Raw genomic sequence first — 23,176 nt, forward strand, 5'->3', positions numbered from 1 at the left:
AGACATGAGTGTCTTAAAGAGCCTATATTAAGCACTGCTGAAGTAAGTCCAGTTGAAAAAAACAGTTAGGTTTGTGGTAAATTCTTTTCCTTTATTTATAAAACAATTTATAAATACATTTGAAAAGTTTCAGAAGTACATAAGAAACTTTAAACATCTGATGCTTTCTTTCAGTCTGTATTTGTTTCTGTCAGGGCCATCCTTCCATGACAGAAGGCTTTAGACTGGACACTGAGTTAAAAAAACAGCAAGAAGTCACTCTCATCCAGACTCCCCCAAACCTTCATTAATCCCGCTGTGAATGAGCGGCAGCACTGCACACCAAATAGGCTGTGCATAGGCCATGTCATTGGACCAAAGAGCGAGACAGCAGCAGCAGTGTGTTTCATTTGTTGCAGTTTAGGGAGCGGTGATCAGACTGAATGCATTTTCAGCGGACTCTGGGCTGGGCTGAGCTGCGATGCCTGGGTTTGAGTACAGCCATGGCTGAAACAGTGCAGTCTTCCAGAACAAGTGAGTCACTGTGTAATTTAATATAATCACAGAGCTTTATCAGCACACAGACAACATGAATTTCCATTTTGTTGGCGGTGTGAAATATTAGGCAGGAATGGAATGAATTCTTCATATTTCCTAATACAAAAGAGAGTCTCAGAATGCAACTTCCAAACTCCTAGCCCTGAACACAACTCTTCACCCCTCTCAGCAGCTTTATTGAAAGGGCATCACCAGCAGCTATGAGCTGTCCTTTGCAGTCTGACATCACAAACTTTACACGAATGATCTGTATGAATTATACACCAAGGATTCACTCTGCAGTCAGTAGCAAAGCTCCCTGAAGAGTTAGAGTCAAACAAAAAACGACCCAGGCCAGGTCAGTCTACACCCCAGCCTAAGGGTTTCAAAAGCACAACAGGCATGTTGCCTGCCCTTTACCCCTGCCTGCTTATCTGCAGTAACCAACATAGCACTACATTCTCTAGGCAAGTGATGACATTCTCTCTGTTCATACTGCACCAAGGACAGCAGATCCTCAGCCTGGTTAAACATACATATCTGGAATCCACTCTTCACATGAGCCCTACAGCCACATCGGAGAATGTGACATTCACTTTCTTTGGTGGGCAGTGTAACCATGAGAGAGCAAGGTGCTATTGATAGCAGGTTTCCAGTCTCACTCCCATAGGATCCTAAAGGAAAACCTCCCCTTCAACTGCAAAGTCATCCTCTCCTAAGACCTCACTGGTATCCCAGCTCCAGCCCTGACAGAGCCCTCCCAAGGCAGCAGAAAGAAGAACAATATCACTGTGGTGTGGAGTTATCCAACAAGATGATTTTGGACCCTGACAAATAAATGGGGGAATTAAGGAGAAGAAGAAAAGGTTAACCCCCCTGTTCTTTAAAACCACATGGGGCTTATTCTGTCTAGTCAAGACCCACAGAGAAAGCAGTGGCTATCAGAGGTCCTCATTAGGTGGCAGTGGCATACAGAGCTGGCCTTGGCTGTGTGTCATACCCACAATGTAATTCATTCATGTATTGGGAAAAGAGCTGCTCCCAACCACGCTAAAAGTCAAAACTCTCCTAAGATGAAACATGAAATGAGGTTTAGGCACGTACCTGACATAGAGTGAAATTGGCACCACCGTGTTTAGAATGATCACGTATGACCAGAACATGAGGAAGCCAGAGTAGGGGGCAGAACTGACACCTTCTGCCCACGGCAGATAGACCTGGAAGTAGTAACCCTTATTGTACTCCCAGATGCCATTGCCAATGGCTAGGATAAGACACATCAGTGCTAAAAATGCAAAGATCTGCAAAAACAACAAAGATATTGCATTTTAGAAAGAAGGAATTTATTATGTACAGGTTAATCAAAAGACCCTAATCAGATTGGGTTGGACAGCCTGAATCACATGGAAATGGTTCCTAGAGAAAGGAGGAAAAAGAGCAAAAGCATGACAATTAAATTCAAAGACAGAATTACACTGTACAGCCTCTTTGGTGATTTGGAATCAAAAGGCAAAAAACACAAGGGAATTTAAGTTCCAGGTAGGGACCTAAAATGAGGTGCTCATGGGTAGCTGGCTACAGAATGTCAAATCTGAGTTGCATTAAGTGAGTTGAGCTGCTGCTTCTCAAACATCTGGCAGCACACTTGGGAACAGAAACCTCATGAAGCACCTTATCTGGCCATTTGCTGGATGTACCATGGGCTAAGAACAAAGTTTTTCTCAGTTTCTGAAAAAAATACTAAGGATAATTTTTAATACAGCAAGTCCTGTACTCAACAAGTTGGAATTCAGTACTRGATACCATTCTGATGGTCAAAGGAGAGTTAATCACTGACTCAAAACTAATGGTTGCCTTGGTACCTGCCATCATAATCTGATCATATTTCCTTTGAGCAAACAGAGAGCAGCACTAACCAGTGATGTATATCTTCGGATTTTAAATAAGCCTATTTCCCGAAGCCTAGAGCAACCAGTGGCACAGCAAGGGGGAACAGAATTTCAAAGTGGAACACCTTAGTGAAAACTGGGAATTGCTCAGGAACACCATTCCATAGGCACAGAAATATTACATAGGTCATAAAGCATTTCTTGGTTAAAAGACCATAGCAATAAAATTATTTGGAAATGAATACAAAAAGAAGGGAAAGAAGGGAAGTTAAGAGAAATTAATATAAACAGTGAGGAGTTATTGAACTATGAATATCTAATGGTCATATAAAATATCAAGAAAAGAAAACAGTAAACTCATAAATAGAGATGTGGGAAAGGCAGTCATGTTCAACAGACATTGCTTTTCTTCATTTGAAATGAAGCAGAAGGATATATCTATCCCATATAATGTAGCAGATGGAAAAAACAGTTTACCTTCTGTAACAAGGAACAATATGTAGTCCTATGTGCTAATAATAAGCATTGTCAAAACAGAAGGTCCAGGTAATTTAAATCTAGCAGTTTAAAGGAACTGGCTGAGAAATTCTCTTAACCAGTAGAGTTAATTTTTAACAATGCTTGAAAAGCTGGGAAGCTCCACTATACTGAAAATCTGCCAACATAATTCCAATATTTGAAAGGTAGAAATGGTGACCGTGGGAGAGATAAACTGAAGTTAGCAGGACATCATTCCTGGAGAAATGATGATAAAAGCAATTCTGTTGATATGGAACATTTGGACTTTTCCAAATATATGACTGAACATGACCAACATCCTAATAAAAACATGAAGATATGGAATCAACTGGCAGCACAATAGGGGATTAAACATCATCTCTTGCAAGTAAGGTCATTAAGGAGGAAATACCAGTAAATTGGGCCATTATGTATAAGGCCACCCARCAACAGTCATATTACAACACAACAGTTTAAAAAATAATTGAGGTACAAACAGAGAAACTTTTGCTAATAAAGCTGATATTTATATTGCTGAGGTAAACTATGAGGGGAGGAAAGATACCTTTAGGGAGTGATTTGAATCACTTGGTTAAAAGTTCATACTCTAACAAAATGAGTTTAATATCAAGAAGACGCTAAATAAGGACTGCACTAAGTAAAGGTGCTGGGCTCATTCTCAGAAGACCAATTTATTCCCACACCAGTAGCAGCTTTTCTATTGAATTCCAGCAAGTCCATTAAATTACTCCATTTATGAAATGGAGACAACTACTAAGGAATGTGATGTGCTTTTCAACCTCTGTGACTGGCACTAAAAACAGACTACAAGTTGCTGTTATATTCATGATGACCTAAGGATAGAACAGAGGCATGAGCTGGGGATGGGTAATGGACATAGATGGAGAAAACACACAAGCCTGTCCATTTTTCTAGAAATAAAWGAAAGATATTACTTCCCTCTGGAGACCTAGTCTCTTGCAAAAGAAATGAATTAGAAGAGCTAGCCGGCTCTTTTATCATTATGCCCTGAAAGATTCCTGGCTGAGGATCCACAGGTTAAAAATTGTCAGTTTTTAGAATATCATCTTCTATGCAGCAAATTCAATGTGGAAACAAGTATGATTTAGCAGCAGAAATAAACATGGGGCAGGACAGCAGCTGAACTTTCCCATATCACAGCAGCTCTTGTCCCTGGGCCCAACTACTGCACTTGCTTTATATGCATTTTGCTTTATGTACATGTTGTATATCTGCTGTCATCCATAACTGGTTTGATTTGTGTGTAACACTTAGGCTTATACAAGGATCGCTAACACACTATTTACTTTGAGATAAATGTGAAAGACTGAGCTGTTGACCCACCAGCAGCCCCAGAGATTAATTTCTATAAGGAGAAAAAACTGTGTACAGGGTGTTGCAATCATTACCACAGCCTCTATAAGAGAAGGACACGCTCATGGGGCTTCCCACTGTGAACACCCTCTCTCTCTGGGACTAGACCATGCAGTGCCCGTGATGTATTTTCTGCAGGACTGAGCAGGGTGGTTTTTTTTAAAAAAGAGAAGACGACTTTTGACAGACATTTCATATTAGACTATGACTGTTCCAGTTTCCTTATTGGCACTTTGAGTTCATTTCTGGGCTTTGAAGCAATAAGGCATTTAGAGCCAACAGTGACAGCTCCATTTCTCTGAAAATGTGCTTACCCAAGCTCACAGAAAAAGCAAATCTCAGAGCAAAACACATTTGTGGTGCTGGTGGGTGTGTCCTCAGCCAAGGAACATTCACTTCTCTCTGAGCTCTCTGAGAAATATTGTGTTCCTCTCCCTCTGATTTTTAGTCCTATGCTGCCAAAGAGTCTTGCAGGGGATATACTCCCAAACATGAAAAAAATATATGTTTTCCATATGGAAAGGTTTATTCCTGATTAACCCTTGTTGAGACACACAAGGGCTACATTTAACCAGGACTCTCTTTGAATATCCTGCTTAAACACTGTTTTGTCCCTGGAAGTTTCATGGACAATTAAACACAAAATAGCTTTGCCTGTGTTAACATGGAACAAGTTTCATTTCACTTAAAATGAGCTATTTATAGCAAGCGGTAGCTGCTTTGTGTTTCCAAACTCAAGACTGCAACACACTGTCTCTTTTTATRACCATGCTTTGTAAACTTTGACCACCCAGTGAGCTGAAAGGACCTCATGCCACATTTCCTTTGGTGTATGAAGAACCTTGTGGTTAGGGTATAACAAACTGTACTTAGACACCAAAATGTTAGGTGCCTTAAAAATGCATAAAAGAGAAAAACACACACTTGGCTCCATCARTGCCCCAAAATCTAGGCAGAGGCTGATGCAATCAACTGCAACTTGCTCAGTTTTTTAAAACAGAGCCAGGAGCTAAATTTATCTTGTTCGCATTTACAAAGAAAGGCCAAACAGTCTGAAAGCCCTGGGTGGGACCCTTAACTTGTTAAAGAAGAGTAGGCAAACCCTAATCAAGTGCTAAATCCTGAGTCCCCTACTCAGTCTTTCTCTGCTCTATTTCCTTGCACTGGGGATCCCATACAACTTGACCCTGCAACCCCTCCTCCTTCCCAACTACATCACAACAGGACACCTAAGAAAATGTGAAGTTTTTCAAATACCTACAAAATTCTGAATGTAAGTCGCTCATACTGCACAAACCTCCTTGTTTTCTGTGCCCCCCTAAGTCTGAGCRGACAACACACTGAGGGAAACATGCTAATGATGGTATGCAAGAGTTTCACTTGGCATAGATTGGTGTAATGTTGCTAAAGTCAAGGGAGTGAATATCCTTACTGTACACTGAGTAAGGACTCAGGAGTGCTTGAAGATGAGGCTGGAGTTGCTCTCTGTGCAGTGATGTTGCTTTACAGCAAATACGCACATGCACATGTTCAGGAGGCCACTTCAACAGCTCCGGAAACCAGTCTCACTGGTGCTGCTTTGGTACAATTTTGCAGTCTCACAACACACTACACACAGCCTGTGTTCTGGCAGGGGCACAGCTGTCCGCTAACTTCTCCTATCCCTGAGCAGCTAAAGAGCTTTTGCAATTCTAAGAGAAAAACAGGAGGGCGGGGCCTGGGATAAACTGCCAATGATGGAGAGAGGAGGAAGCTTGGAGATGTATGTCCTATAAGCCCCCATGCTGAAGAGGCGCAAAGCCACCAACGGAAGGCAGAGTTCAGAACAGCCAGGCACGGGGCCTTGCACTGGGCTGTAATGGGCAGGCTGCTGGGGGAAGCTTCCAGCTCTTTCCTCCCCTGGGCCTGCTCCAGCGCCAGGGGGATGAATCCTGGCCCCAACTTGCCCGGAGAGCAAAGGCAGGAGGGAAGAAGAGGGAACAGTGGGCGCTTGTAGGAAGAGGGGACCATAGGAGCAGCCAGCCCTTCCCATAAGCTAAAGGCAAGGCAGCGGAACATGCATGAAAAAGCATGACAAAATTGCATCCAAAGGAAAATACAAGCCTGAAAGTAAATAGCTTTTCTTCAAGCAACATCGATTAAAGCAGTGTCAGAATGCACATCTCTGAAGACTGTCAGCAGCAACCAAAACAGTCCCTTGCCTGAGTGGCTTTTAGCTCAGGTGGCAAAGTTCTGGGAGGGTTTCTGTAGAAAATTCATTGTCTCCAGGTGGAAAAGTTTGCCATTTGTTAAAACTACTGACCAGCTTAAACCTCAAGTCAAATGTCTTCTAATTTGTGGAGAGTACCTGCTATACAAGATTAGTGTTCTCAAATTTGCCAGCTGCTGAAAACAGCAGTTTCTGGGTGTTAATGAGATGGTATCTAACATTTTACTCTAACGTGTTAAGTCAGAAGACAGCATTATGTACATCAACAGACTTGATTACCAAGTTCTATGCAGATATCACCAAAGATGCCAAGAAATCATCAAGAAGAGGGAGAACTGCTAATGTTTATTTAAATAGAAAATGACAAAATTGCCAGGAAAACAAAAGCATTTGCAAGCTTCAAAGAGATTCTCACGAAAAAAAAAATGTGGAGAGAGAGAGAGAGAGAGTGCACGCAGCAAATGAAAAGCTCAGAAGAAAGGTCCGTAACATTGCCAATGTAATGGCCTTGTTTTGCAAGATGGGCTGGCCAAGGCTCTGCAGAACTCCACATGCTAATAGATTTTTACAAAATTCCTCTTTTTATCATTAGTCACTTCTGATATCCCCTCATTTGTGAGGACAAAGAGGTGGAGCATGCAGAAATTATGAACACATCTGAAGAAATGAAGACAAATTAATCAGACTTACCACTAACACAAGGACATTCATGAGCCGATCGATGCTTGTCCGTTTAAAAGTTGTTTTTCCACTGTTCTGCATTAGTTTGGTGTCCGGCCCTGGAGGTCAAATATACTCATGATTAGTAACAATGCTTAACAGTTCAAAAGCTGATTCCCTTTGATGCCTCACAGTGCTCTACAACATAAATATCCATCACAGCCTTCTCGAAAGGCAGGTGCATATAGTTGATAGTGTTGGTGGGAAACTTAGGCAGAAAAAGGTTAAATCACTTGCTTTAGAACATATGGAGAGACTCACATACAGAACCATTCATTCCGGATTTTGATCCTGCTCTCTTCTGTCAATAGTCAAGCCTCCCTTTCAGTTTTAATTACTTTTCGTAGAATACCTGATATGCTCTATTATTAGTGGCATATTATACATTGTCTCAAATATCTATAGCACTATAGAAACAACAGAATTTCTGCATTCGTAAAAAGCAGAGATCTAATAGTCTAGAGTAATATCACTAATGATCCTCATTTTCCAATAGGGATTGCAATCATATAGAACTGATACGGAATTTTAAATCAAATGCTTCAGAGTGGGAAGTTTTGTACATGCCTGGAGATACAGAAAAAGTCTCCTATTGGTCAATGCATCCTTAAACAGATTTAATTCTTAAATTCTCCTTTATTGATTCATCAGTCAAGATTTCTCTCATGTTATTTGCTGCTTGAGGTTATGGAATAAGAGACTGCCTTTGCTTACAAAAGTACTCCATCAGGATGGAATTGGATGTTGCAATATAGCATTTGCAATCCAGATTTCTCTTATAGATCACTATAAAAAAAATTCAAGATTAAAATCCCCTGTAGTATGCAAAATTTCTAGGCTGGAGTTCAGTCAAAGGATAACATGTATAGTTTTGCTCTTGTACCTGGTAGAAATAAATTTTCTGAAGAGGAAAATATTTGGTTGCTTTGTGCTTCCTGTGTTTTATGTGCTCAAATGCTAATACTGCTGTGCTTTGCAATTCACAATGTGTACATGTTGGGTTTTCGACCTACCAGCATAAATAACGAGACCAAAGCACCACTCTGTGTTCCTAATAGTACAGCCCCTCAATAGCATCTTCTCACTGTCCAGGGCATACTTCTCTCCTCGAAGAGTAAGAGTTCCTGTGAACTTATCTAGTTTGTTATTTGGTGCCTCACATTTGACTTCACCTGTAAAAAAAAGAAGATAGAAGATGGTGGAAATCTTCCTAGCTTAGAAATATTTCAGTCAATACATACTGTATTCTCAGTTGTTTCCCAGATTTTGCTGCAGTCCACCTCCTGGCTCTGTCATGCCCATCCTTTATCCTATATTTACTTATGTTTTGGGATATTGCTCTTACCCATTTTCATGTCGTAATCAAATGGGCCACAATGGATCTGGATTTATCCTACTCTGAACATAGCAGTTTTGTACTGGTAGAATCCAACACAAAGTTTCCATTCCTTATATGTGGGTGAGAAGAAACGTTGAACCAGCAACATACTTTTAATCTTTCTACAGCAAGTTCATAGTGGTAGGATGTCACTGGATAATTTAGGTAACAATTGCTGATCTCACATAATTCTTATTCCATCTTCTTTAAAAACTGCAGGAGCCCAAATGAGAAAATCAATGCCTGAAGGTTGCAAGAGAGTAATTAAGTGATGTGTCCTTGCACACTGTTTTCTAATTTCAACACTTTCATACCCTAAGTCCCTCTGGCACCTGAAGAAAGAAGCTGGTACCTTTGGCTATGCAGCTGACACTGTATGTGATTGGAGAGACTGTTTCTATTTCCACATTTCATATTTATTCACACAATACTGTCAACACAGATATTTCAATATAAAAATTATTATTTAAATCAACACTTACAGCAACATCTAAAGATTCAAAGAGCCCAGGGGATGTATTGGAAAGAACTGGAAAATACAGTTTATTGAAAAGGATTCCAACAGCTCGTTCTAGTCTGTTTATCAACAGATGTAAGATATTTTGATCACAGACTACAAACATCTACATAAGGTCTAGCACTTGCCTAGAATACAATTCTTCCAGCTGTTCTCAGACAAAACACATCAAGCTCAAAAGATTGGAAGAAAAATCTAGAGAAATCCAGAAAAAAGTACATTAAGTTTCATGGTAGTGTCTCCATCATTGCAAATTTTAAAATCAAGAACAGATGTTCTTTTTGTAGAAAAGTAGCTATACTCTAGTGCAGACAAATTATAAGACTTGACAGATGAAGCAATTAGGAAATTCTAAGGCATGTGTGACATCAGAGCCCATACTAATAACTATGATAATCTTCTATTTTATCATCTAGTTAATCTAAAAACAATCATACCTGCACTCCAAATCTCTAAAAGTCTAGGGTGACCAGGTCTATCTCACTACAACCCTTGCAACACTTGAAAAACACAGAGAAAACAGAGGTTTTGCAATGTAACCTGAAACAGAACACAGTGAAACTTTGGTAAACCAAAACCAGGGCATGACTCGGCAGCTGAAGATCCCTCCCCAGCAATATTGTGCCTCTCCTCCTGCTAACTCTGGGACAGTGCTTGTGTGAGTACTTTGTATGTTAACATTCAGAGCTGCTTTCCAGTTAAGTGGGTGGATGCACATTATTGATACGCTGATAGTGAAATCAGAAGAGACTCATCCAAGTCAGACTGGTCACCAAAAAGCAAGACGCTCTAGAGATTCACCCAACATAGCTGTACCGACTCTGGTAACTCTGCAGCTGAAGATACCTCAGCAAGACACCATGCCTCTTGTCTCCTTCTACCATTACGAGCAAGAAGGTATCTGAATGTGTTTCACCCAAATGTGTTCAATACTGAAAAAGCCTACATGCAATCAGTGATCAGTAACTGAAAAGTATTGTTTCCTTTCTCATCTCCCAGTTCTCCAAATCAAATAAAGAAGCTCAACTTTTTGCATGCATCTCCCTTATCTGAACCATCACAATGTCAACAAACATAACTGACATTAAGCATTCCATTCAGTGCCTCTATTAGTTGCTCAACCCTTTCCTCTCTTCCTGTCCTAAGAAGTAATTAGATAAAGAGTTACATAAATATTTAAATACTTCTACAGAGGTTAGCTAGGGAAATGCAAGGTTAGGTCTGATTCCAGGCACTCTTCCCAGTATTCTTCCAAATATAAATCATCCTGGGAAACATTTTATTCATTTTAAGTATTGCAAAGAAGCCACTTTTATTTACAACATAACTAAAATAGAGATTTAAAGAGTAAATAAATATTAGATAAGAAAAGTTTCAATTTTCCAGAAGATTTTGAAACATTTTATAATTACGCAGTTTCAAAATTGCAGTATTCTTCGATAACATTACACAGAAGATTTTTTGAAAAATGATTTAGAATGAAGATTTTGCTTCCAAAATTGATACACACTGCAGCCTCTTCAGGAAAATAATTTAGACGCACAACTGGGATTATTAACGTAAAGCTTCTAATGGCACCTGTAAGAACATATTTCCCAACACCTAAAACACTCAGAACTTCAGCCCTCACTTCAAAAAAATCCTGATGTTCTGAGTTGTCACTCAGCTGAGAGGAAACACATTATTTCATAAAATCTCAGTGTAAAAATCAAAAGAAAAGCCCATGCTTTTGGACAGTACTACCAGAGACTGTCCAAGCTATGCCAAATCTCTGCCACATCCCAACCATTTGTCCTGGAATCATCTAGTTATTTCAAAGAGGGTTTTTTCTTTTATTTTTCATCTTTATCTAAAAATATTTCCTGAGAATCTGGTGTCCTTGAGAAGTTCCAGGAACAGCAACACTCAACTCCACCCCTTTCCATACAGATTCATACTGCAGTCCTGCCCTGCAGTCCTGTCATATCTAAGCCAGCAGGACACTGAGAAACACAGCTAACATCAGCTGGTCTGTTCTCCCATCCTCTCGCCAGAGAGACAACTGGGTGAGCATGGATTATGCTGTTTTCAACACGTCTGGCTGTTTTCTGTGTATGTGCTGTTATATGTTTATGATATAGACAACAGTGCTAAGAAAGGACACCTTGTCCGTTAACCACATCTGCACTGTATAAATATTTTAAAACACTGTCTTTGTTGTGGCGTTGAGAGAGCAGAAAAATACTGGCAGTGCAAAGCTGGGAAGTCAGTCCTATGTCATGTGTGCACTGAGCAGAGTTAGTCCTCAGATCAGCACTGCAGCTAGGAAGTGCAGCCTCACAGAAGCTAAAGGTTACATCAGTGTAAAATTGGTCTGATGTCAATACTGTTGAGAAAAGAGTTCCCACTGTGCAATTAAAAGAACTCTCAACATGTACAGACAGACACTAAAGAAAAGTGTGCAGCTACAAAGAGAGTTTGTACCCAACGCACTTTGATGCAATATCCCTACCTGGCACCTGAGAGACCTACAAGCAAAGGGGAATCTTTTCCTCTATATACACTGCCATTATCCATTGTACAGACTGCAAGGTACCAGTTCTGTTTTGTTGCTACTACATCCAGAGGAGTCCTATGCAGGGAGCAGGTCATAGCCTGGAAGGAAGACTCCCAGACTCTCCCTGGACTTTGGTGTCTGGGAAAATGCTTTGGGAATTTAATTTTCTACGTAGACTCACCATCAAACTCTGTCAGTTTCTGAAGATCTTCTCCAAGCTCTGCAGTGACTGTCAGTGCCTGCTTCACCTTGAGGTTTGTTTCACTGTAATAAATTACATGAGACATAAAAGAATCAGTCCAGCTCCCCCTGAAAGGTCACTTCTGTTCCTGAGGATAGTCTTCCTCCTTAGACATCTGATGGATAATGCTGTCATGGGCCTTTTTTAGCTGACCATAACAATATCATTATCTCTTCCTGCTCCAAAGACAGGTGGTCCAGAGAAATGCTGGACATGTTAGCAAAGAGGTTGAGCTGGTTCTGTCTTCTGTATTCCACCACAAAGTGTAAGACCAGGCATCACAGCTCTCTGAGCAGCTCACTGTCTTTCCTGCCACTCATACCACACTCAACCCTGAGGTATCTGAGCATATAGGAGAGCTCTGGATCTTCTGCCATGATACTCTGGCCCTCAAGAGTGCTGAAGTCCTGGGACTAGTTAGCTGGAGAAGTGAGTTGAAAATGGGGGTCCTGCAATGTCAAAGAAGCACTTCACGTGGTCAGGGCCTCCTAGAAGTATTCCCTGGCACTTGCATGAACCAGAGCTAGAGGCTCATTTTCAGCAGAAAGTGGAAGGAGAAAGTCCAGAGAGCTGTATGTAGGGACTGTCTGGAGAGACTGGGTCTCTCTCGTCTTGCTTGGTCCTTCAAGCAAGGCCGAAGTCCAAAACTGAGGATGGCTCCAGGCAATGCAGAAAAGGTATGCAAACTGGGTCATAAAGATGAGGTCAGCTCCAGTTTATTCCAATTCATACAAATTAGTTGTAGGCCTCTGACTTGTGGCCAGTTGCCAGTTGTGCCCTGGAGTGAGCAAAGTTTGGATGCCTTTGCTGTGTGCATGGATATAGCAGTTGTAGGAGATTACTGGAGCTATTCATTGTGATTATTTCACCTAAATAATTTGGCTAAGAGAAAAGACTAAGGCAGATATAAAAACCAGAAGGCTTCTGCCAGTGACTTCAGATATCGCAGGAACAAATTTAAACTAACTCTGAGTGTCAGAAGAACTGTTACTAAAAATCAGAGGGTACAAAGTCCCTCCCCATATGACATTTGACCTGGGAGAGTGAAGGGTATCCACCAGAAGATGTCATTTTTCAAGACACTTACCTGAAGATTATTCTAAGTATTAAGAAACTATTGCTACAAAAGTCATTGTAGGTAACGAGGTGCATTTTGATTTAATCCTGCACCCACATCAGATAATTGCTTGACTGAATAAATGATGGATCTGATTGCAATCTTTCCATGCAGCATGTTGGAGCTAAGCAATTATGCTTCCATCTAGTGATAAACCCACTTTGCAGGAAAGCTGAAATGACTTTCAACTCTTTGGAGAATAATAAGATAAGAGTATGGGGCAGGCAAATGTCCAGTAGGCAAAGACCATATTTAAATGGTTCTCAGTATGGAAAAAGTGCAGATAGGATGAGGGAGGAAACTGCAGGCAAACATGATCGATCTTTGCTAGCCATGTGCAATCCTGGTAGTTGACCTAGCAGGATATATGGTGACAGCGCTTGTGATGCAGCTCTGAACTTGGCAGTGCTGGAAACACAGAGACAGCTAGTCTTCGTGGCATCAAGGGTCACCACACAAGATTTGGCCTTGCAAAGGGCCAGGCTCACTTACCCATCCAGTTCAGCTGTCTCGATATATGTCAGGCTGTGTGGCTCACTGCTCGACAATAACAGTAGATCGGCCTGAACACAAACAAACAGATGTGGCATGAGCTAACACTGTCAGAGAGCGATGGCACCACTGTGCGACTTGCGGTTTCTGAACATTGCAGCTCTCTGAGGCAGTTAGCATCACTACTGTCTAATTTGCTTGTGAGTGAGAAAAGTAATTACAGAGACTAACTGTGCACATGATGGAGAGAAACTGTACTCACCGTCACAAAATTGTTGTTTTCTAGTTTTATTATATCCCCCACTTGGACATTCATCCATTTTTCATCCTTCAACCTGCAAGAAAGCTCCTTTTAAGTAAGCACATAAAGCAAATACGCTTAGGAACCTAGGAGACTCAGCTTTGCTCCTAAAGCCAGATTGTAAGCGCTATGAGGAATTGGACTGTAGGTTAAATGCAGCAGGGCCTGCCTGTTTGTGGTCTGGTCCATGCTAAGCTCTAAGAGACTATCATGATACAAAATGGTAGTAACAGTGTTCAAGCGGTGACACATGCAAGGCCCCACAATAGCAGCACAATCCATGTGCACTGTCCTGTATGGACTGATTACTCCCTTCCTTCCCCTAAAGAGCCACACTGGCTTATAAAGAACTCTCTTCTTCATTGTAATAGATATCCCAAATGCCTGGGAAAATTGCCAGTTATGCTAGTTTTTCTAAGCAGGATTAAGGGCCAGAGCAGCAATTCTGACTCTGTGTGGGACTGGCTGTCAAAAGGGCAGGAATCCAGGTGCTACAGCTGGTTAAGCCAGTGCCTGCAATGGCCTTTACAGAGCTCATCAAGATGTCCAGCTAAATGGCAAGTGCCAACCTAACCAAGTCACATTATCTGTATCTGAAAAAACTTAGCGATGAAAAAATATCAAGAGTTATTTCAAAACAGTACTGGGATTCAAGCTTGAGCTCATCTCAATCCTTTCTTATTTGATGTCAGTCAGAGTTGGGCAGGACCTGGTTTCTAGGTTTTTTGAAACAGGCAGAATATTAGCAAATTTGTATTTCAATGCAAGTGTTTAGTAGATACAGTAACTAATACACAGTAAACTAAGAGACTAGCTTACTTAGCTGAAAACACAAAAAGTATGTTCCTATTCTTCAGTTTCCAGTTATATTTTTAAGTGTTTGAGCATCTGTTGGAGTTTACACAATATACTGCTATCTATAGTATAGAAAAAAATATCAGAGTCACCAGGGACTCACAGCTGTCAACAGCTGTGTTGTATGGACAGTTGGACTCCATGGAGCTGCAAGTACAGAGCTCATCTGTCTGCCACCAAAGCCAAAGATTCTGTTGTCTTTTTCTGAAGGAAAAAACAGGACTAGCAGTACAATGCCTAAGATATACAGCTGAAATGTTTTGAATACCTCTAAGACAGAAGTATTTCATGCATAAGTAGACACGCTCAAAGTATTACAACATGTATGGAGAAGTTACTCATGTTTTTTAATCTAAAATCACTTGTTAATTATGTCTAGCTCTGCTTGGCTCAGAAACAAATACAGTAAACACAAACGGCCCTGCTTGGCGTCTCTAGGGTGAAGAGTAAAATAATACGATACTCTCAAGGCATCACCTATTTAAAAAGATATATATCATGGAAAATAAATAGTTTACTTTTTCTCTGTGCAGGGGCACAGCCATAATGTCTACACTGATTGTGGTATTGTCTTTTGGATTCTTTAATCAGATACAGTAGCCCAGAATTGCACTGAGCACTGTGAAAAAACAGGGTGAAAGAAGATTACATTTTAAATTGTTTAGTGCTCTTTGGAAATTAGACACACAAAATAGCAATAAAATGCTCTTTCCACTGATAAATATTTTGTTGAAATTACAGCAGAAGAAACAAGACTTACCTGCCATTGATCAGCACCTGGACTGGGCGGTTGTTGACATGTTTGTCACTTTTGTGTCGATTCTGAAAAGTTGATCAGCATGTTAAAAGACATTTCCAGGAAACCAAGCATACAAGATCTGTAGGCAGTGCATTAACATTTTAGGTTTTCACCCAGCTGGCATAAAAGGGCAATGACACTATAGGCATGAATGTAAAGACAGATTAGAGTTGTAGCTGAATCACAGTTGAGACCATGTTTACCTAGTAGGAGATGGCATAACTAGACTGCAAAGAGGAACGGGTGACACAGGGCTTGTTCTTGGAGGGAGGAAGGAGGGTAGGGCCTTATATGTCACTTAGCACAGTCCTGACTCCATCTGGGTTGGCCCTGCCCATCACAGTTTCGTGAACTAACTACCCAGAGAAATCTGTTCCTCTGCTCTGATATGGAAAGTGGTCACAAATGTTCTGGTATTGTTTCCTGGGAGAGCACCTCACCATCCCTGACCGCTTACACTCCACAATAACGTCTCTGTCTGCCTCCATACAAAGTTGCACCAAGTCCCCACAGACCAAGCTAGGGCGTCAGACTTATTTTAAAGAACAGACAAAATCAGGTGCTAAACTCAGCTTTGGCCTAACATCACTCAGTGAAGTCAATGGAACTTTTACTGTCAGCTTTGATGGGAGCAAATTTCGGCCAAGGCTGGGCAAGTTTGAAAAATTACACACAAGTTGTATACTTACTTCCTACCAAATGTGCTTTCCTAGCAGGATGCTCCCCCCATACACACACATAGGACCTAGATGGCAGAGAATGAGTTTTCCAGAGTGGAAGCCTAAGAACAGACTTCTGTGAATATATTCAGGTATTCCTATCATATTGTCAGACAGGCTAACCAGTTCCAGAGAAAATCAATGGAGCTGCTGGGCTGCAGTCTGGAATTTCAGCAATTTGGAAATTCTGGCTCCTTTTTAGGTAATGAAGTATAGATTTGGGAATCTAATCTCAGACCCCATCTTGGCCACAGACCAATTCTCCAGCAATGTGCCACTGGCTGTGTTTATTTTCAGTAGTTTGTTATAGCTCTGAAGAATCATGAGCAAACTCCAAAGTACAGGACAGTAATCTTACGAAATCATCGATGGCATCCTTGGCTCCTGATACAGCCAGCACCAGCACTAGGGGCACCACCGTCGTAAACCAGGACAATGAGGAAATCTGAGGAATCAGCTGCAGAAAAAAGAGATCTGGGTTGAGAAGTTTCCTGTCAGTTCAGCAAAAAGAAGGAAATAAAACACTGTGTTTTGTGGAATCTACAGGCCATATTTTTCTATGATATCTGAGCATAGAATAAAGACAGAAATGCTGTCCTGTCACTTTCATGTCACCCCACAAAGTGGAAGAACCAGGGAAACCATGCTTTGCTTACAAGCCAAACTCTAATTTAGGATATAAAAATGGAGCTCTCAGGAAATGTAACGGATGGCTTTCCCTTGTTGTTTGTACCACTAGAATTACAAATTTCCCAGTGGATTTTTGCTGGACGCCCTGACATGGGCAAGCCTGGTGAGAGGGACACAGCTATCTGAGCAAGGCCTGCTGTGCAGAACCTTCAAATGCTTCTATTTTTGTTTCAGTAACTCTTGGTATTTTGCTGAAGTAAACTTCATGTCAATAAACAACAGACAGCTGTTGCCAGGGCTGACCTTGCCCTTACTAGATCAACAGAGCCATTTTTGTTTCCCACATTTTTGCTAGTGTGAGGACCTGAGAATTGAAAGTGACTGCTGGTCAAAGCCCTTTCACTGTCACTGATACAAAGATGCCTTACCCCAGCATAGTTGCCCCCTTCCTCTAGAAGACCAGCACTAATGATGGAAGCAATGCGACTCCAGCATCATCATGTCCATTAGAATGGATTTGGGGAGCATCAGCTCCATGAGAATGACTGAAGTGACATATTTGCTACTAAAGCAGCTGTGTTCTTAAGGATGGGGAGCTGCTCTTTGGGATCACTCCTTCTGCTGCACTGTCATGACCAAGATCCTACAAGCACCACCAAATCCAGTCAGGAGGAATGATGTGTAGAGTCAAGTCCAGCTCCATTCAGCTGTGGAGGGTGCATAGCCACATAACTGCTATCTTGTCCCCTAACTGGGAAGACACATGTCCTACTGGGCCGTGCCAATGGAGTGGGGAGGCAGAGTCCCCACAGCCAGCCCATCAAAGCCATTCCTGATGCAGGTAGAGATACTTTCAATGCTACAGGGATGGAGCGAGTGGGCAGACAAGGGACAAATTTAAATGGGGTAATATGATAAAAGACTAATAATAGCTACCCACCCTAGCCTACTTTGATAAACAAAGCAGAAAAGCTATACATTTTTATATACAATCACTTCAAAAATGGTTCAGCAAAAGAAACAGCTGAGGAATTTAATAGCTTGAAATACTCTAAATTTGACAGACAAACAGCTAGAGTGCAGTACAACACAGGAACAGTGCTGCCAGCTTAGCTGAAAATGCATTTTTTTACTATAAACTAGTTTCTTGGAAAATATACATGCGGGCTGAAATTTCCCAAATTTGGTCTCTGTAAATAAGCAAAGAAGATTGTGTATAGTTTGCTCCAGCCTTAACAAAATCTTGCCTACACATTTTTGAGCTACGAGAGAAAAAGATTGTTTGGAAAAGGCCCTTTTGGAAACTTGTTTGCACTGAAATGATCAAATTTAAAATATTATACTTGCCATATGATAAAAATTAGACCATTTTTTTGATAACATGTATTCCAATATGACTCAGAAATGACAAAGTGCACAGCTTTTATCCAGATTCTAGCAAAGTTCAAAAGGGCAGAAATACTGATATCAATTTCTCCAATATGCTCAGCTTTCAGAAATAGTAGTATTATCAAAAGCACTGGGCAAAGTGCAACTCAGTGCCATTATGAGCCACAGGGTTCAATAGCATTGCCACTGTTTGACATGCTCCATATTAGAGACCTTCCTTGCCCTGCCGAGCAGAGAGCAGCAATACTCAGCTCTATGCAAACTAGCTGCAACCGACAGCCTTCCTGCTGTTAACTCCTTCCTTTCCAGGGAAATTTGTTCTTCTTCATGCTATTTTCTATGAGGCAGTCAGTGGAATACAAAGAATTTGCATTTAAACATTTGGATAAAAGACAACTTCCTTTTGTACTACAGAAGGAATTACTAGCACAAAGTCAAGGACAGCCAGGAGCACTCAGATGTAGACACAAAGGAGTAGTAGGACAGGGACAGGCATGAAAAATGTACGCAACTTGTTGAAAATTTTAATTAAATTTTTTCTTCACTTAGTTCAAACTATCATATTCAAAGGTAAGAGAGGAAATTGCTTTTTCTGCCCTACTTTCTGTCTACTTTAAGGCTTTGCTAAGATGCTAATCCCTAACAGGCATATAACTTGCACTTTATTACAATTAGCAATACATAGCCAGACTTTGATAACAGACAACACAATCTTTTAGAAACAGCACAGTGAATTCATACCTGCAAAATCAGCAAGAAAAGAAAGTAAGCATTGGCTATTCGCTGAAACTGTTCAAACAGGTTGAGAGGCAGGAAAGTGAAGAAGTTGTATTTCGATGTTTTAATTGAATTGCTCTGTAGGGAAAGAAAGGCAAAAAAAAATAGGACTGGTAAAACAGGAAACAAAAATTACAGCACAACCCATTTCAACTGTGTTTTTACTTGCTTATATTTAGCAATAGCATTGTTTCCAGCAGCAGCTCAAAAAACATTTCCTTTCCCCAATACAGTCATGCTGAGTTTGGATAAACAGACAGAATTCCTCATGGAATTGGTGAAAACCTGATGCTCAGTTCATGCCAGTGCAATTCCAGATAGGGACAGGTATATATATTCACTCACACCCAGAGACATATTTTCCTTTTATTATTCTTTCCACTTATGAAATACACAAAAAGAATTAAAAACTGTAGCCAGAACACAACTCAGATGTTACCGTTTTGTTGTTAGCATCGACAAAGCAGCGTTAGAAAATGCATGCTGTGTCAGTTATCCGTAACTTCTCCTGAGGCTTCTAAGCACCATTCAGCCAGACAACCTCATAGGAGCTACAGGTCTGCCTAGGAGCTGAATCTTATCTTAAAGCTTTTAGATGATTCAGCAGCTTCTCACCCAGCGACTTGAAGAGGCTGCTTGTTTCTATTCCATAAAGATCACTTGAATGCAGTGTTGTGCAAAGAGCCACTAATACAAGAACTCAACATTTCTGTAGGCAAGCTGCAACTTTGTTCCCTATTTCTACTTTCCTTTTTGAATTGCAGGCAGCCCCTCCAGCCACAAGCAATAGCTACTCCCCCTTCTGTCTTCTTCAAACCAGAGAAGAAAGACCAAAGATAGGTATTACAAGTCTGAGCATTTTCTTCCGCAAAACTCATGGCATTCTGATACAATTCTATCCACTCGAGGAACAGGCTCAATCCATCCTACTGAGTCCACCAGCTAGTTTTAGCTCAGATCTGCCTCCACTTTGTAGTGCTCTTTGTAGCTGGCTACACCCAGCTCCTGGAGCAGCCCACATCTCTCTGTGCCTCTCAGCAGTACGGTAGCCAAAGCAGCAGCAACTGCTGTTTCTGTATTATTTTTTCCAGAGTGGTCCATACCAAAGATTTCACTGTGTTCGGGGCTGTAGCAACAACATGGGACCCTGGACTGAGGGTCTAGCAACACCCCAGAGATTTACTGTTATCAAATCTGACACTCAGTTGGAATATCAATAGGCCTGAGTCTGGAGGACTGTTAAAATACAAAGTCTTGAGGGCATAACAAAGTACAAAGGGATCCAATGAGCAAAGATGGAGGCATAGTATGAGCACAGAGTCCTGACTCCAAGGACAAAAAGAGCTATGCACAGCTGGACAGGCAAATGTGACCCACAGGTTTCTTCCTTGGCCTGAGGACATGTTTTGATACATACTTTTCCCAGTGCTCCAGTGGAACAGCAGCTACTTTCCTCCCCCTCACTATTCAGGTGTACTGGATTTTCTTTTTGTATGAAGTTTATCAAGCACTCATCCATGTTTAGTCATGGAAATGTGTATGCAAGCTGTTGCCAGCACATCTAAATTTACCCCAGAGAAGCTCTCCAGAAAGGTCCATTTAGCCCTCTCATGGGAATCTAAGGTGTGACAGCAGAGGAAGGCAGATACTGCACAGTGCATCTCTATCCAGTAATAGATTAGCAATAGATAGCAAGTGGTGACTGCAGTATTGTAATAACCTTTAGATATTGGTAAGCTGGGATGGATCTGAACTCCTCTGAACACACAAGCTAGTAAATATGAACTACAGACCACTTCCAGTCCATGCATTAGTCCAGGATCTCTACTCATAAGCTGACTCACATCAGCCTGTTTCTGTCATTAAACCAATTATTTAAGCAATTCAACCAATTACTCAACATGACCACCATAAGGCCTGCATGGGGGAAGCTATTCCATTTCAGGCAGTTACTGGATTCCTGGCTGTGTCCAGACACAAAGTACAACAGTCTTCAGCATTAATTTGATGTATTATCCTTTTGTACAAGCCAGTCAGTAAGTCTCTAAGAGAGCAGAAATGGAAACTCCCTTCACGGAAGTGCTAACCAAATCCTCCAGTTGACCGCACTCCAGCAAAGAAGAGATGTTTATCAGTGATCATGATTTAGGCAATGTTGCCTGTGTCTTGGCATCATGTATCCATCTCTGGGTGTGGTTAACTCTGCCTGTGATCTAAATGTTAGCAAATGTCACCACACATTTTTAAATTTGGTTTATTTCAAAGTTCCTAATATGTGCTGCCCACAGGCTCCACAGACACTGCTAAAACACAAGCAATGAAACAGCAGCATTCTCTGTAAACCCAAAATGGCAGATTTTTTAATAAAACCTGGATCTAAAGAGGCTTCTTCCCTGCTAATATGAAGAAAAATATCACTGTCACTTATTTTAAAAGGAGAAGACAGTAGCTACAGGAAAAAGTATGTACAGGGGACTTGACCTTCACGCGTCACCAGATTTTGGAGACAGTCACATACAATGTGAGAAAAACTACTCTGTAAACATTCACATAAAGTTTAAAGGACTTTGTCTGCAAAATCTCAGAGGTGGATAGGAAAAGAATGGGAGTGGTTTATTTCAATTCCTGCCTTCTATTTCTGACCATTAATTACGTCAAGAAAACCACTGAATGAACCAGAGTCATTCATTTTGTTTCCTATTGCCATTAAGCATGTTAAAAACCCCAAACAAAACAGCTTCCAAATGCTTAACAAGGATCAGGCCATCCAGCATTTTCTGCATAGTAGTTCAAGATCATGATATTGTTTGTCACACTCTGTCTTTTGGGATACTGGGACACTACAGAGAACAGGATGAGGGTAGGTAGTATCATAGCCAATTGCCTGACTGTTACAGAATCTATAATTAAAACTAAGCACCAAAGGAAAAAAATTACCCATAATCAGTATGCAAATTTATAATTCAACAAGTAAACTTGTTGGCCCTTAGGGGCTATGGGAATATAAATATTAAATGATAAAAACAATCTAGGGAAACTTCAGTCTTTCCACTTCAAGGCTCTGAATTCCCATTTCAAGGATACGGTTGAAGCTCTCTGTAAGAAATGATTTCTGTTTTTGTGCAATACACTGGGGTTGTGTGCTCTGACAGCCCAGGCTCTCGGTTGACTAGAGGGAAACCTCAGCCGGCTTTTGCTCTTGATTTTATCCCATTTCATGATGCCTAGCACCACCCTGTCCTTTCATTCATTTACAGCTGTACAAGAACCTTATTCTGGGATGGGAGGGGTACTAAGGAAACCTCAGTACTGCAGTGTGTTAAACAGTCCATACACAGGCATCATTTTACAAGTAATGCCTCTAATGCAGCATCCTCCTTACCTCACCTGTGCTCTGTCTTCGGTGGGGGAGACATCCATGTGAGAAAAGTGATGGAGAGGAAAAATCTTGGAAGAAGCGATTAAGTATTATGAGGACTTACAGGAGCTTCTCATTCTCCTGCAGAATTATAAAAATTAAACTTCCAAGAAAAGCAGCCCTCTGAGCCACATAAAAAGATGGGAATCAGGAGCTTTACATTTATTCCCGGTTCTGCCCCAGATTTCCTCTGTGATCCTGGACAGACCTTCTGTGTGTGCCTGTTCCCCTAAGCAGTAGGAACAACAGTGGTTACCCACCTTCGGTTTCAAGATCTACAGATGCAAAGTTTGATGAGAACAACATTGTCTGTGGGTGATGGATTATTCTAATCTGCTCTTTTCAGGGACTAGATTCACACCTCCTGGAAGTGTGACTCCACTGAAATGCTGTCCCCAAGAATAGTGCTTATAGCACCACAGTGAAACAAGTCCAGATCTGACTGATGAGCTGTTACTTCGGGGGTGTTTTCAGAATCCTGCCTGTGACGTCAGACCACAGGCAAACGCTCAGCAGATGGCTCCTACCTTTGTTCCTTGAACAAACAATCTCCTCACCGTAAAAGCCACTAGATACATGAGACACTGCTGCCTTTGTGGTCAGGTTACAGGGGCTAAAGGGTGATACTCAGACAGGACAGGGTATGGCAGGTAGGAGAGCAGTTGCCCATCTGAATTCATATTCCCAGATCAGCGACATTAGTTTCTCACAGCTGGACAAACTGTCTCAAAGCAAACCTTTACAGCAAGCTTGGCTGTCCCGCAAGGAGGTGTTGTGCCA

At 41.2% G+C, this 23,176-nt stretch overlaps 1 protein-coding gene across 1 annotated transcript in view; it reads right to left on the reverse strand.

Moving 5' to 3' along the window:
- The window catches only part of LOC112967748 (phospholipid-transporting ATPase ID-like), a 75,647-nt gene that overhangs the window by 27,017 nt on the left and 25,454 nt on the right, over positions 1-23,176 (reverse strand). Inside the window, exons 4-12 of the mRNA XM_026069219.1 lie at positions 18,943-19,056; positions 16,541-16,639; positions 15,425-15,486; positions 13,771-13,843; positions 13,509-13,579; positions 11,840-11,922; positions 8,241-8,399; positions 7,198-7,286; positions 1,621-1,817 (exon numbers count right to left, since the gene is read on the reverse strand). Of these exons, the coding sequence (XP_025925004.1) occupies positions 1,621-1,817; positions 7,198-7,286; positions 8,241-8,399; positions 11,840-11,922; positions 13,509-13,579; positions 13,771-13,843; positions 15,425-15,486; positions 16,541-16,639; positions 18,943-19,056 (947 nt within the window). The remainder of the gene's footprint in view (positions 1-1,620; positions 1,818-7,197; positions 7,287-8,240; positions 8,400-11,839; positions 11,923-13,508; positions 13,580-13,770; positions 13,844-15,424; positions 15,487-16,540; positions 16,640-18,942; positions 19,057-23,176) is intronic.

This window comes from Apteryx rowi, unplaced genomic scaffold (genome assembly GCF_003343035.1).
Source record: "Apteryx rowi isolate R43461 unplaced genomic scaffold, aptRow1 scaffold_289, whole genome shotgun sequence".
Taxonomy (NCBI): Eukaryota; Metazoa; Chordata; class Aves; order Apterygiformes; family Apterygidae; genus Apteryx; species Apteryx rowi.